The 15,188-nt window shown below is 42.6% G+C and overlaps 1 protein-coding gene across 2 annotated transcripts in view; it reads left to right on the top strand.

The window, feature by feature from the left end:
• The window catches only part of p3h1 (prolyl 3-hydroxylase 1), a 51,052-nt gene that overhangs the window by 15,589 nt on the left and 20,275 nt on the right, over window positions 1-15,188 (top strand). For both annotated transcript variants that reach the window (XM_084317179.1, XM_084317178.1), the window contains exons 5-7: window positions 3,364-3,503; window positions 4,114-4,203; window positions 12,112-12,164. In XM_084317179.1, coding sequence (XP_084173305.1) covers window positions 3,364-3,503; window positions 4,114-4,203; window positions 12,112-12,164 — 283 coding nt within the window. The remainder of the gene's footprint in view (window positions 1-3,363; window positions 3,504-4,113; window positions 4,204-12,111; window positions 12,165-15,188) is intronic.

Genomic DNA, 15,188 nt, shown 5'->3' with positions numbered 1-15,188 from the left:
GGAAACATTTCTTTAGACGGAAGAAAAAGCCCAGTTTAGGTCTAAGTTTTCTCAGTAGGTTCCCAATATGAACATCAAAGGCCATCTTGTCATCAATCCATATGCCCAGATTGTAAAGGCCAATGAGTGTTCTTGTTATAGATTATTATTATTATTATTATTATTATTATTATTATTATTATTATTATTATTATTATTATTATTATTATTATTATTATTATTTAGTATTATTATTATCTATATATTATATTATATATTGGAACTAGGCACTGTTTTAGACGGTCTTATTTATGTTTGGACACTAGAGGGCTCACCACCCATTACAGCCCACTCCTATAAATAGCCAAGGTGATCACTGCATTCTTGGTGCACCTGTGATTAGGATACAATTTTCTACCTGTTTCACTGCTGTTTCACTGTTGGATCTGAGCAATTGACAACTGTTCTGTTTAAACCCTTCATTCACTATCATTTACCTTTGGACATTCAATTCATTCAACATCACAACTTTGGGACTGAATAGGATAAGTAATAGCGGGTGCATCGTGGACGCTTGTCTATTCACTGGGGAGCGACAAGCGGCCACTACAAAGTAGAAAATTACCTAATGGAAGAAGGATGTGTGCTGAGTGAGTACAAAGCTGGAAAACTCCTCACGAAAAAAGGACGTGAGTAAAGTATAGGACAACTTTCCTCACGAATGAAAGAGAGGTAAGAAGATTGGAAACCTCTGTGGATTACCCAATGAAGTTCTGGATAAAGGATTTGAAGGAGCTGTAACGGCCTACCGTGAAGTGGAATTGTTTGGACTCTGCTGTATTTATGAATGAAACGTGACTCGGGACATTGCTACTTGTTACGCTTCCGTGCGAACGCTGTTGAGTAGTATAACGTAGACTGACAAATTGATTAATGGTGATGCTGTGGATTATGGACGTATTGGACGCCGTAATATTTGGAGAACCATTGCAATTAATGTTGTCAGTCACTCTCGACGTGTGGAAGAACTAGACAGCGGCAGACTAATTGAATTGCGATACTGTGGAATGGATTATGGAACGGACTAGGTGCCGTATTAGAATTAAGTATACCATCGCAATTAATGTCTGGACGTGTGGAAACTAAATGGCGCAATGGACTGATTTTAATTCCGATACAGCAGTGGTTCTCTTGGACATTGTAGATGTGCGGCAAACTTTGTAGGATGTTACTTTGTCAAGGCATGTCCCTTCCAGTGTCAGAATCGTAGGGACAGCTGTATTAGCTCGAGAGCGAGAGAAGGTCATGTACTTGGTATTTTTTGCATTAAGGACCAGTCTTAGCCTTAGCAAGGAGTGTTGCAGTGTATTAAAAGCATCCTGTAGAAGCTCTATGGCCTGAGTTGAAGAGGACGCAAACAACTGTATCATCGGCGTATTAATGAAAACGTGCTGGGTTTATCCCATTTCCTAGTTCATTTATAAAGATGGATAATAAGACGGGGGCCAAAATAGAACCTTGTGGAACACCTTTGTTTACAGTAAGAGCAGCTGAGGTATAATCTTCTACTGAAACTCACTGAGTTCTTTCAGATAGATAGTTTTTAAACCAGCTCAAAGCCATTTTACCAAGACCTATGCAGCCAAGCCTTTGCAGTAGCAATGCATGATCCACAGAATCAAAAGCTTTAGACAGATCAACAAACAATGCTGCACAGTGTTTTTTTCTTGTCTAGTGCTTCAATTATGTCATTTGAGACTAGCATAGTGGCTGAAGTAGTACTATGGCCTGATCTGAAGCCTGACTGAGACTCGTTAAGAATATTATGTCCAGTTAGAAACTTTTTCAGTTGTTCGTTTACAAGAGATTCAAAGACTTTGGCCATTACAGACAGTCTGGAAATAGGGCGATAATTATTTAGGTCAGAGCGGTCTCCGCCCTTTAACAAGGGGAGAACCATGGCCGACTTCCATGAGCTAGGTAATTCACCAGCACAAACGCTGAGATTCAAAATAGAGGTTATGGGTTCTGCAATCAGACCTGCAGCAACTTTGAAGAAGAACGGCTCTATCTTGTCTGGGCCTGAAGATTTCTTTACATCTAGGCTCATTAAGGCTTTGTGAACCTGAGCGGTCAAGATGGGGGCAAAGGTGAACAGTTGATCAGGGTCAAGTGGCGGAGGACCTGGCTCTCCTTCTGCACCTGTGCCTCCCCTCCCCCATGCTGCTATGACACCTGAATTTCCCCAAGGGGATCAATAAAGGAATATCTTATCTTATCTTGTAATCTGTTACTGGTATGGAATCTGGTTTGGAAACAGCAAGGCACAGGACAAGAAGGCCCTACAGAGAGTGGTGTGCTCAGCTGAGCGTACTACGGGTATTGCACTACCACCCCTGCAGGTCTTATATAACAAGAGGTGCAAATAATTTTTGTCTACGTACTTGACTTCTATTTTATACTTGCTATACTTATTTTATACTTATCTTTTTTGCCTAGCACAGTCTCTGGAGCGTAACAGAAAGAAGCATTTTTTATAAAAGTATTCTGTACTTCTGTATGACAACTAATAAAGAAACTTGAACTTGAAATCCAGAGCCTGCAGAATAATGAAAGACCCTCACCACCCCAACAACAGCCTGTTCAGGCCATCAGAGTCTTGAACACTGAACTCTCCACACACAAGCACACATGAGCAAACACACACAACACACACACTGTATACGCTCACACACTAACAGTCATTTTAGCATGAACACACACACACACATGCTGCACACACTCAACGGTCACTTTACACAATGAAAAGGTCACTTTAAAAAATAAAAAAGAACGGGAGTGGTTCTTGTATAGTAAATAGATGGATATAGCAAGTTAGCATAAGGACACATAGTATAACTATAGATTGTATAGTATAGCATTGTATAGTAGTGTACATAAGACCCAGTGCCTCATCCGTAGCTAACACTGTATTGCACTATCGCAGGACCTTAGCATGTCTTTTACCATGCTTTTGTAAACTTTATGTACATTATACCTGTTATGTCTTATTCTTATTACTTGTATTATTGCACAAATGTCTTATTCTTATTCCTTTTTTTTCTTCTTGTATTATTGCACAATCGCTGCGGGCATGACCTCCCGCATTTCACTGTATGCTTGTATGCCGTGACAAATAAAACTCTTGACTTGACTTGACTTGACTTGACTGTTGGGAGGTGAGGTCCGATGAGGTCACGGTTAGGGTTGAGGTAGGGGTGGGGTGAGATGCCTGGATTATAGGGAGTCCTTAAAAAAAAGAAGGAAAAAAAAGTATTCTACCTGACCATGATTTACCTCCTCCTCTATCTTCCTGGTCTCTAACTCTTGTCCTCCTGGCTCCAGGTGAGAAGTATGCGGAGGCCATAGAGTGCACCAAGACCTTCCTGCTGTTCCACCCTGAGGACGCGGTGATGAAGCAGAACCTGGCTTACTACTCTATGGTCCATGGAGAGGACAAGGCTGACAACATCTCTGCCAGACAGGTGAGCCCTGCACCATACACACACACATCATCAGCATCATCATCATCATCATCAAACCTTTATTTGAATAGGCAGGTTAATTAAGAACAAGTTCTTATTTTCAATAACGGCCTATTTGGGGGTAAAAAGCCCCCTAGGGGAAAGGGGATGGGGGATAAAATCAAATAAATAAAAATAAAACACAAAGGAACATTATTAAAAAGGCAGGACATACATACAGAGCAACAACTGAACTGAACAACAACTGGCGGACAACAGAACAATAGTGGCAGCATGGTGTTAGCACATGGAGAAACATCTACATGAGTGCTCTAGGACTCACACACACACACACACACACACATACACACACATACTTGCATACAAGCTCACATACACACATGCACACACACACACATACATGCACATGCATTTGAAATCATATACACATTGGATGATATTAGCAGAGGTTCCACATGCTTTTGATGACATCAAGTGGGTACAGAAAACATAATCTCTGCCACACTGCCTGGCCACTAAACGCAATGGACATAGCCCCACACCCACGCACACACACGCACACACCCACACCCACACTCACCCTTTGACTGTGTATGTGCTCTGCTCTCAGGTGGTGAAACAGCACATTCAAAGGTCCTTACTGGAGAAGGAGCTACTCTACTATGGTTATGAAGTGTTTGGACTCACCTTTGTAGATCCAGTAAGTAAATCTACCATTTGTTACATATTACTTTTTTTACATAGTATATTAATATTACTAGGGGTGTAATGATCTCAATACAGAATTGAGGAGGGAAAAAAGTACATTCAGTATAGTGTATTGTTATGTACCAGGAGCCTGATCACTCCTGGGTCACTGTGCATGCAGGCCTGATCACTCCTGTGTCACGGGGCATGCAGGTGAGGGCTGCCAATTAGCTAATTAGTGCTGATTGGTTACCTGCTGGGAGCTTTAAAACCAGCCCTGGTAACACACATGCAGGGTCTGTGTTTAGAAGAGTGTGGGTTAACAGATAGATAGTCATGTTCTTCCAGTCCTTATCCTTTAGTTTACACTAGTAATTCCTTGATATAGTAGCACTTTGAGTTAACACACAGGTTTTGGTGTCGGTTTTGCACATAGGTTGCGTGCCTTTGAGCCAGGGTCGTAACAGTTGGGCGCTCGTCCGGGATATTTACCCCTAGAAATTTGTTTGGTGTTTTTTTTTTTTTGGTGGTACACAGGGTGTCATGGTATTATGGTTTGGGTGGTGTTCGTTACATATTGTGTAACGTGGGGGCTTGAGCCGTTTCATCAAACAGGTGAGTATGCCTTATTTGTTTGTAATTTGATGTGACTACTTATGCTGTTAAAATATATAGTTTAGTGGGCACCACATGTAGATAGGGACATTATTTTCTGGTTGTTGGTTAGCTTCCTGTGCACCACATACTCCTGGGGCAGTCAGGGAAGGGATTAGCACCATCTACTTGTCTGGTACCGTATCATGTACTGGACGGGTGGATGGTCAAGTATGATCTTTGACTGGTAGCAGGTGTGGTTGAAGATGGTTAGGTCTACAGGGCATTAGTTTAAGGGTAGGTAGATTAGGGGGGCCAGAAAACACAGGTAGTGTGGTAGGGCTTGATTTAGTGTTTCTTAGGGTAGACATGTGGTGGGCCGGTTTTGACTGCAGTTTAGATGTAGAAGCATATGTAGTCATATCAGGTTAGAAGGCGCACCTGTTTGGATTTGTTTGTTGAATTTATTTTGTTTGTTTGAGTGTTTGGTGAGCATACCTGGTAGCACCTAATAACACCCTGCGTGTATGACACGTCTATTTATTTCAGGGTGGTTGTGTTTTATTTTTATTTTATTTATTTATTTTTGCAACCTAGAAAGGTGCGCTCCGTAGAGCTCACATTTCCACCGCGTTCCCTTCTGGTTGTTATTATTGGCATTAGCATTCTTCAGTGGTTCTTCAGTGGTTCTTCAGTGGTTCTTCATGGTTCTTCAGTGGTTCTTCGTGGTTCTTCAGTGGTTCGTTGGGGGGGTCTTCAGTGCAGCGTTTCCGTTAGCCGGTAATTACCGGTATTTGACTGGCAAAATCTGGTGAAGTCCATTCAAGCATCCGGTCAATGACATCCTGTGTCAGCGAGCTGGCAGCTGATATATTTACGTGAAGCATGGCTTGGCAGGGTGCAGTACTCCAATTCAGCCATTGGCAATTCAGCTGTTGGGTGGGGGCGCTGCTGACACCGCTGCTCTGCTCTGTCTGCTCCTGCTCCATGCTTCACGTAAATATATCAGCTGCCAGCTCGCTGACACAGGATGTCATTGACCGGCTGCTTGGTGAAGCAACGACAAATGTAATGATTGTTTCGTTCATCGCATAGGCTATTTAATTTTAGCCTATTTTAATACAATTCAAATAATCAAATTGTGCTTAGAGGGAATTATTTTCACCGGACATTATGAGCAGCAGCACCAAGTCGTTGGGAGGTGGAGATATACATCACGGCGCAAACCCACGATAATGTTGCCGTCTCTCTGCCAAATTTCTCAGTTCTTCGCTTGATATAATTAATACAAATGTCCAATATAACGGAATTCGTTAGCTCATAAAAATGTGATTATAACAGACTGCTGTTTATTAAGGTCGGGCAGACTGCCCACCGACACCTCAAGTCGGCAGCAGCACGCAGTCTCGAGGGACTTATTTTATTTGGAATATATTAATGACTGTATATACGCAAAAGTAGTCTAGTTTTAAGTTAAAATATTATAAATGCCTTGATGATGTCATTCTTTATATAGGCCTATCAATTGTTTTTAAGCTCAATAAACTCTGACCGGAATTTATCCCATTTGTCCGGTAGATTGAAATCTACTGGACACTCAGACCTGCAAAAAAAAATTCTAACGGAAACCCTGCTTCAGTGGTTCTTTGGTGGTTCTTTAGTGGTTTTTCAGTGGTTCTTTAGTGGTTCTTCGTGGTTCGTTAGTGGTTCTTCGTGACTGTAAAGTAAAGTGAGTAGCTTGTGGTGACTGGTACAGTAACGATGGCTTCCATCAAGGACTTTGTTGATCGCCCGTCTCATGACATGTTGGAGAAGTTTTCCAAGGAACAATTTCTGGAACTTGCTGTACACTACAGGGTAGAGCTTACTGCGGGTGAGAAACGTTTGAAGCCGATTGCCTTGAGTGCTTTAAGGGTGTTACTCATTAGAGAGCAGGTGCTTGAGGAGAGGGTGGAGGAGCCTCCTTCGTCTGACGCGTCTCCGCTATTACCTGGTGCAGAGGGTGAGTGGAGGATTAGGGAGTTGGAGTTTAAGGAAAGGCAGCTAGAGCGAGAGCGTGAGGAGAGGAGAGAGGAGCGTGAGCTTAAGGAGAGAAAGAGGAAAGAGGAGCGTGAGCATGAGCGTGATCGTGAGCTTAAGGAGCGTGAGTTTAAGGAGAAACAAATGTTGCTGGAGCACGAGCGTGCGCAGAAGGAGCTTGAATATAAGCATGCTGCCTTGCAGGCGGGTGCTCTGCATCCAGAGTCACGTTCCGGTTTTGATGTAGGCAGGAATATTAGGATGGTGCCTCCATTTTTTGAGAAAGACGTGGAAAGATATTTTCCCCTTTTTTGAATGGGTGGCAACCACATTGAAGTGGCCTGATACCGCCTGGACACTGCTGCTGCAATGTGTTTTAGTTGGTAGGGCACAAGAAGCCTATACTGCTCTGTCCCTTGAACAAAGCGCTGATTATGAGCTTGTTAAAGCTTCCATATTGAGGGCTTATGAGTTGGTCCCTGAGGCCTATCGTCAGCGTTTTAGAGGTTATCGCAGGTCGGAGGGACAGTCTTATGTTGAATTTGGAAGGGAGAAGGAGAACCTGTTTGACAGGTGGTGCACTTCTCAGAAGGCGGAGTCAAGAGAGCAGCTTAGGCAGTTGATTCTCCTAGAGGAATTTAAAAGATGTGTTCCTGATACCGTTTCCACACATCTAAATGAGCGTAAGGTATCGAAGATAGGCGACGCCGCTGTCTTCGCTGATGAGTTTGTGTTGACACACAAGTCCGTGTTTTTGGAGGACTACCGTGTTGAGTCCGGGGATAGGAGTCCTGTTCAGGGGGGCCATTTCCCAAAACCTGTGTCTGCTGGTCAGTTAACTTCACCTCCTAGGCGGGGTGGTTCTGCTGGTGCATTCCCAGAAGGGATTATCTGTTTCTACTGTAAAGAACCTGGTCATATCGTTGCTGGGTGCCCGGTGCTTGAGCAGAAAAATGTCAGAACCGTGGCTCTGGTAGAAACCATATGCAGAACGCCTATGCCAACGTTAGATGGTGATGGGGGAAGTATCAAACGTGTGGACAAAGAGCTCGAGGGTTCCTCAAGGTTTATGATGGATGGATTTGTTGTCCCTGGATTGTGGATTGTCCCTGACTAATGCACTAGAGTCCAAACAGGCTATAACAATTTGGAGAGATACCGGTACTTTTCAGTCCCTCATTCTGGAGGGGGTTTTGCCGTTTTCAGAAAACTCTTCTTTGCATTCCGGTGTCGTTGTTCGGGGCTTTGGGGGTGGATTTGTGGATGCACCTTTGCATGAGGTCACGCTCAATTCTCCCTTAGTATCAGGCAATGTTGTTGTGGGGGTATGTTCTCACATTCCCATAAAGGGGGTGTCCTTCATTCTAGGGAATGATTTGGCTGGTGACAAAGTGTTGGCTACTCCGGTTGTAACTCCCATTCCTGTGGTTTCTGAGGTCCCTAATGAGCTGGCACAGAAACATCCAAGAGTGTTCCCTGTGTGTGCTGTGGCACGGGAAATATCAAAGGACAAAAGTGATGTTGTTGATACTTCGACTTGGGACATTACACTTAGTGACACATTCTTTGTTGAATTAAAATGTGTACCTGTTGAGAATTTTGGAAAGCACACTGGATGTACCTCTGCATAATGATTCTCTTGATTGTGGCTTTGTGTTAGGCCCGGTGGTGAAACCAGAGTTGACATGCGTGCCGGAGAAGCATGTGGCAGGAGATGATATGGCAGCGCAGTGTCTCAAGGTCTTCCCAGCCTGTACGGTGGCTGAGGCCACGAACGAATTGGAGGATGAGTGTGGGAAGGATGCTATGAGAGGTGCTGTTGTTTCATGTGACACCGTTCTAGTTGGAGAGGCTACTAAGCCTGACTTAGGCTGCCAGCCTTCCCACAGTAGCTCTATTGTCCCTAATGTTTCACTTGTGGGCAGGGATGGTCCCAGTATGTCAGTTGATGATTCTGACATTGATCCACATGTCCACACTGATTCTCTGCCATGCACTAGGTGTGCTGGTCAACCTAGTTACCCGTGTCCTGTGGAGCAGGAGCCGCCTTCGCGACCTCGTCTGTTGAGTGGCAGCCATTTTGATTTTGATCAGGACAATGTTATTTTGGGTGACGCCATTTTAGATGGTGTTCCAGACGTTTTTGTGACTGTCGTACTGCCATGTTCCAGGGACGGTGGGGCTGTACCTGAGGCGGTACATCCTACTCTGGATGTTCATGGTTTGCAGTATCCTGAACTGCCAGTGCCAGGTGGGATGGATATGGGCACGGTGGTGGTATCAGTGATCTATGGTTTTTGTTTTGCTGTGTTCTGTTCTGTTGAGCGCAGTGAGATTAGTTCTCAGATTGATATTGGTTTGCAGTCTATTTTTGACAGGTCGGTATCGGTGGAGGGGCCTGTTGAAAGGGAGCATACAACACGGTTGGTGGTCGTGTTCGACAGGGGCCGACCCGCTATCGCTGTTGTGGTAGTGGCCCTGACAACTAATGGGTCACAGTTGTTTTTTTTGTTTTTGTTTATGGGTTGTTGTGTGGTGGTTGCCTCTGGGGCAACCAGTTTGGTGGGGGAGGTGTTATGTACCAGGAGCCTGTTCACTCCTGGGTCACTGTGCAATGTGTGCATGCAGGCCTGATCACTCCTGTGTCACAGGGCATGTAGGTGAGGGCTGCCAATTAGCTAATTAGTGCTGATTGGTTACCTGCTGGGAGCTTTAAAACCAGCCCTGGTAACACACATGCAGGGTCTGTGTTTAGAAGAGTGTGGGTTAACAGATAGATGGTCACGTTCTTCCAGTCCTTATCCTTTAGTTTACACTAGTAATTCCTTGATATAGTAGCACTTTGAGTTAACACACAGGTTTTGGTGTCGGTTTTGCACATAGGTTGCGTGCCTTTGAGCCAGGGTCGTAACATGTATTGAAATAAAAAATAATGTATCAACGATTCTTCTTTTCTTGTTCTATTCCCTCTCTGTCTCTCTTTTCTTTCTCAGTTTAACTGGTGGTATGGTACGACTACTACTAGTAGCATAATGTTTAACACCTCAGTTTAACTGGTAGTATGGTACGACTACTGCTAGTAGCATAATGTTTAAGACCTCAGTTTAACTGGTAGTATGGTACGACTACTGCTAGTAGCATGATGTTTAAGACCTCAGTTTAACTGGTGGTATGGTACGACTACTGCTAGTAGCATAATGTTTAAGACCCCAGTTTAACTGGTGGTATGGTACGACTACTGCTAGTAGCATGAAGTTTAAGACCTCAGTTTAACTGGTGGTATGGTACGGCTACTGCTAATAGCATAATGTTTAAAGGCCAACTTGCATGTTGTATTTTTGTTCAATAAACAATGTGGACTAGGCCAACGGTGACTTTCATGAAGAAGGACATTTTTTTTATTGAAATTGACCCAGTTTTAGCGTTTTTATCAAACATTTTGTCTGCCCAACACAATCACCACGCACATGGATATTTTAATCAATGGTTCATAACGTGCGCATGTAATCGAAATGATGTCGTCACAACAGGTGCAGGGCACCAGGGGGCTCTGAGAGTCACACACAGCTAGTGGCAGGCACTGCAGGCAGAGAGCCTTGCTACTACTAGCCGAATGAAAATGTATCTGTTTCACCTAACAACACTATTGCTCCGTGATCATAGCCATCCATCTCTAAAGCTAACCACTATTTGTAAAAGCCACAACCACGTTACCATATTTGTAATAATGTAAATCATTGTGTCGTTGTACATATTGTGTATACACCGTTAGAAGCTAACATAGCTTAGCTTGGTAGCTATTGTGCTAACAACATATCCCGACGTCCGGCTCGCTGGCCGGCATGAACGCCCGACCCAAAATGGTTCTCTCCTCTCTGTACACCCCCGTCCCCACGGGTACCCTGCCGGGGAGCCCATGGACGCGACAACGGCGGCAGCCGTAGGGTGCTCGAGCCCGTAACGCTAGTGGTACACGATAGCTATGAGCTAACTAACGCTACAGGCTCAAACACCCTACGGCCGCCGCTGTTGTCGCGTCCACAAGCTCCCCGGCAGGACACCCGCGAGGACAAAGGCACACAAAGAGGAGAGAACCACCCCAAATCGGGCACTCATGCCGGCCGACAAGCCGGACGCCGCGGCACGTTGTTAGCACAATAGTAGCCCACTGTGATGCACCGAGTGGGCCACCATTGATCAACATGCAGCGACGTGTAGCTTGCATGATGCGTGTGCAGTGCTTTGCCACACAGGTCTGAGAAGAGGACCTGCACATGATTTTACTCGTTCCCCAAACTCCTCTACATGCCCCGATCTAAAATGGTTCACGACAGTAGACATAATGCTAACGTTAGCCAGCGCCATGATATATCCAGTAGTACTATGACTCGGACGGGCATAAGGCATACGTTTCCTGAAGTGACGTCACGGCCGTGCTAGCGTCTGATACGCTTTTAGATTTGCTCGTGCATGTTATTCGTGCGTGGACCTTTTTAACCATTTCTGAGTGAAATTTCCGGCGTCAAATGGAAAAAATAATAATAATTAAATTAGATACCAATGATGTAAACTACCCATAATTGCAGAGTAGGGTTTAACCTGCAAGTTGGGCTTTAAGACCTCAGTTTAACTGGTGGTATGGTACGACTACTGCTAGTAGCATAATGTTTAAGACTTCAGTTTAACTGGTGGTATGGTACGACTACTGCTAGTAGCATAATGTTTAAGACCTCAGTTTAACTGGTGGTATGGTACGACTACTGCTAGTAGCATAATGTTTAAGACCTCAGTTTAACTGGTAGTATGGTACGACTACTGCTAGTAGCATAATGTTTAAGACCTCAGTTTAACTGGTGCTATGGTACGACTACTGCTAGTAGCATAATGTTTAAGACCTCAGTTTAACTGGTGGTATGGTACGGCTACTGCTAGTAGCATAATGTTTAAGACCTCAGTTTAACTGGTGGTATGGTACGGCTACTGCTAGTAGCATAATGTTTAAGACCTCAGTTTAACTGGTAGTATCATAATGTTTAAGGCAAATTTTCATTGTTTACATTGTTTTCATTGTTGACTTTAAAATAAAATGTTTATTTTTCTGAGCCAAACCAAGCTTTTTAATATATATATTGTGTACACACAGTATAATCTATAGCTCTGTAAATACATTTTAATAAATCGTGACCAAAAAAATATTTGCATCGAATGTGTGTATTGTTACACCCCTATAGATTACTTTATAATAATGCCGTCGCTAAAATAAAGAGTTATTTGAGATCTGACTCCACTATCTTTATTGTTTATTCAGGACGCATGGACTCCTGCTGAAGTCATGCCTCTGAAACTGAGAGAGAAGCAAAAGTAGGTATTTAAACTCACCCACTCACTCACTCACTCACTCACTCACTCACTCACTCACTCACTCACTCACTCACTCACTCACTCACTCACTCACTCACTCACTCACTCAAGGCCAAAACCATGTGTAACATGTCAGATATCAAGACACAAACCATGTGAACATGTCAGATATCAAGACACAAACCATGTGAACATGTCAGATATCAAGACACAAACCATGTGTAACATGTCAGATATCAAGACACAAACCATGTGTAACATGTCGGATATCAAGACACAAACCATGTGTAACATGTCAGGTATCAAGACACAAACCATGTGTAACATGTCAGATATCAAGACACAAACCATGTGTAACATGTCGGATATCAAGACACAAACCATGTGTAACATGTCTGGTATCCAGACACAAACCATGTGTAACATGTCAGATATCAAGACACAAACCATGTGTAACATGTCGGATATCAAGACACAAACCATGTGTAACATGTGAGATATCAAGACACAAACCATGTGTAACATGTCAGATATCAAGACACAAACCATGTGTAACATGTCAGATATCAAGACACAAACCATGTGTAACATGTGAGATATCAAGACACAAACCATGTGTAACATGTCAGATATCAAGACACAAACCATGTGTAACATGTCGGGTATCAAGACACAAACCATGTGAACATGTCAGATATCAAGACACAAACCATGTGTAACATGTGAGATATCAAGACACAAACCATGTGTAACATGTCAGATATCAAGACACAAACCATGTGTAACATGTCAGATATCAAGACACAAACCATGTGAACATGTCAGATATCAAGACACAAACCATGTGTAACATGTCAGATATCAAGACACAAACCATGTGTAACATGTCAGATATCAAGACACAAACCATGTGTAACATGTGAGATATCAAGACACAAACCATGTGTAACATGTCAGATATCAAGACACAAACCATGTGTAACATGTCGGATATCAAGACACAAACCATGTGTAACATGTCAGATATCAAGACACAAACCATGTGTAACATGTCGGATATCAAGACACAAACCATGTGTAACATGTCAGATATCAAGACACAAACCATGTGTAACATGTGAGATATCAAGACACAAACCATGTGTAACATGTCAGATATCAAGACACAAACCATGTGTAACATGTCAGATATCAAGACACAAACCATGTGTAACATGTCAGGTATCAAGACACAAACCATGTGTAACATGTCGGATATCAAGACACAAACCATGTGTAACATGTCAGATATCAAGACACAAACCATGTGTAACATGTCGGATATCAAGACACAAACCATGTGTAACATGTCTGGTATCCAGACACAAACCATGTGTAACATGTCAGATATCAAGACACAAACCATGTGTAACATGTCGGATATCAAGACACAAACCATGTGTAACATGTGAGATATCAAGACACAAACCATGTGTAACATGTCAGATATCAAGACACAAACCATGTGTAACATGTCGGATATCAAGACACAAACCATGTGTAACATGTCAGATATCAAGACACAAACCATGTGTAACATGTGAGATATCAAGACACAAACCATGTGTAACATGTCAGATATCAAGACACAAACCATGTGTAACATGTCAGATATCAAGACACAAACCATGTGTAACATGTGAGATATCAAGACACAAACCATGTGTAACATGTCAGATATCAAGACACAAACCATGTGTAACATGTCAGATATCAAGACACAAACCATGTGTAACATGTCAGGTATCAAGACACAAACCATGTGTAACATGTCGGATATCAAGACACAAACCATGTGTAACATGTCAGATATCAAGACACAAACCATGTGTAACATGTCAGATATCAAGACACAAACCATGTGTAACATGTCAGATATCAAGACACAAACCATGTGTAACATGTGAGATATCAAGACACAAACCATGTGTAACATGTGAGATATCAAGACACAAACCATGTGTAACATGTCAGGTATCAAGACACAAACCATGTGTAACATGTCAGATATCAAGACACAAACCATGTGTAACATGTCAGATATCAAGACACAAACCATGTGTAACATGTGAGATATCAAGACACAAACCATGTGTAACATGTCGGATATCAAGACACAAACCATGTGTAACATGTCAGGTATCAAGACACAAACCATGTGTAACATGTCGGATATCAAGACACAAACCATGTGTAACATGTAGGGGTGGGAATCACCAGTTTCATCATGATACGATACGATATCGATTCTTTGGACAACGATACGATATTTGCCGATATCACAAAGTCTCTCACGATACAATACGATACGATTAGATTCAGGTGCCTGCGATCGATATGAGATGATATCATATGCCCATTTAACACAATCAGTAACATTTAGATCAACAAAAAAAAGGTAATGAAAATATCATTTGACATTTGTATTTTTGAGCTCTTCCAGACATTTAAAGGAAAATCAATCTATTGTTTTTAATACAAATAGACCTCCTGTTCACTGTAAAGTGCCACGTTTTTATATATTGAGCTTTAAACTTTAAGCTACCTATTTTGGAACTCAAAACTCACAACCTCCCTCTCCCAAACCGTTCCTACAACAATTTGTTGATGTTGCATGATCATGTATAGGCCTACATTTATTATGTATTATATTGTTTATGTTTAAATAACATTTAAACATCAAACTCCTCTGACCTCATCTGGTCTTTCCAAAGACGCGCGCACACACACACACACAGAAAGGGAGAATGCTATGCTGTAACATCTACACACACGGAGCTACTGCTGTTGTTCTTGGGCGGATATGAGACTCGCCACAGGATTTTCAAAATAAGAGTATCGATATGAATCGATCTTATTACATTGCATCGATCCGATTCGATTGTTGATAATTACATCGATGTATCGATCTGGATCGATGTATCGTCCCACCCCTAGTAACATGTCAGATATCAAGACACAAACCATGTGTAACATGTCGGATAT

Source organism: Notolepis coatsorum, assembly GCF_963971535.1.
Source record: "Notolepis coatsorum genome assembly, chromosome: 6".
Taxonomy (NCBI): domain Eukaryota; kingdom Metazoa; phylum Chordata; class Actinopteri; order Aulopiformes; family Paralepididae; genus Notolepis; species Notolepis coatsorum.
The sequence above is the reverse complement of the archived record's forward strand: the minus strand, read 5'-3'. Positions and strand labels throughout refer to the sequence as shown.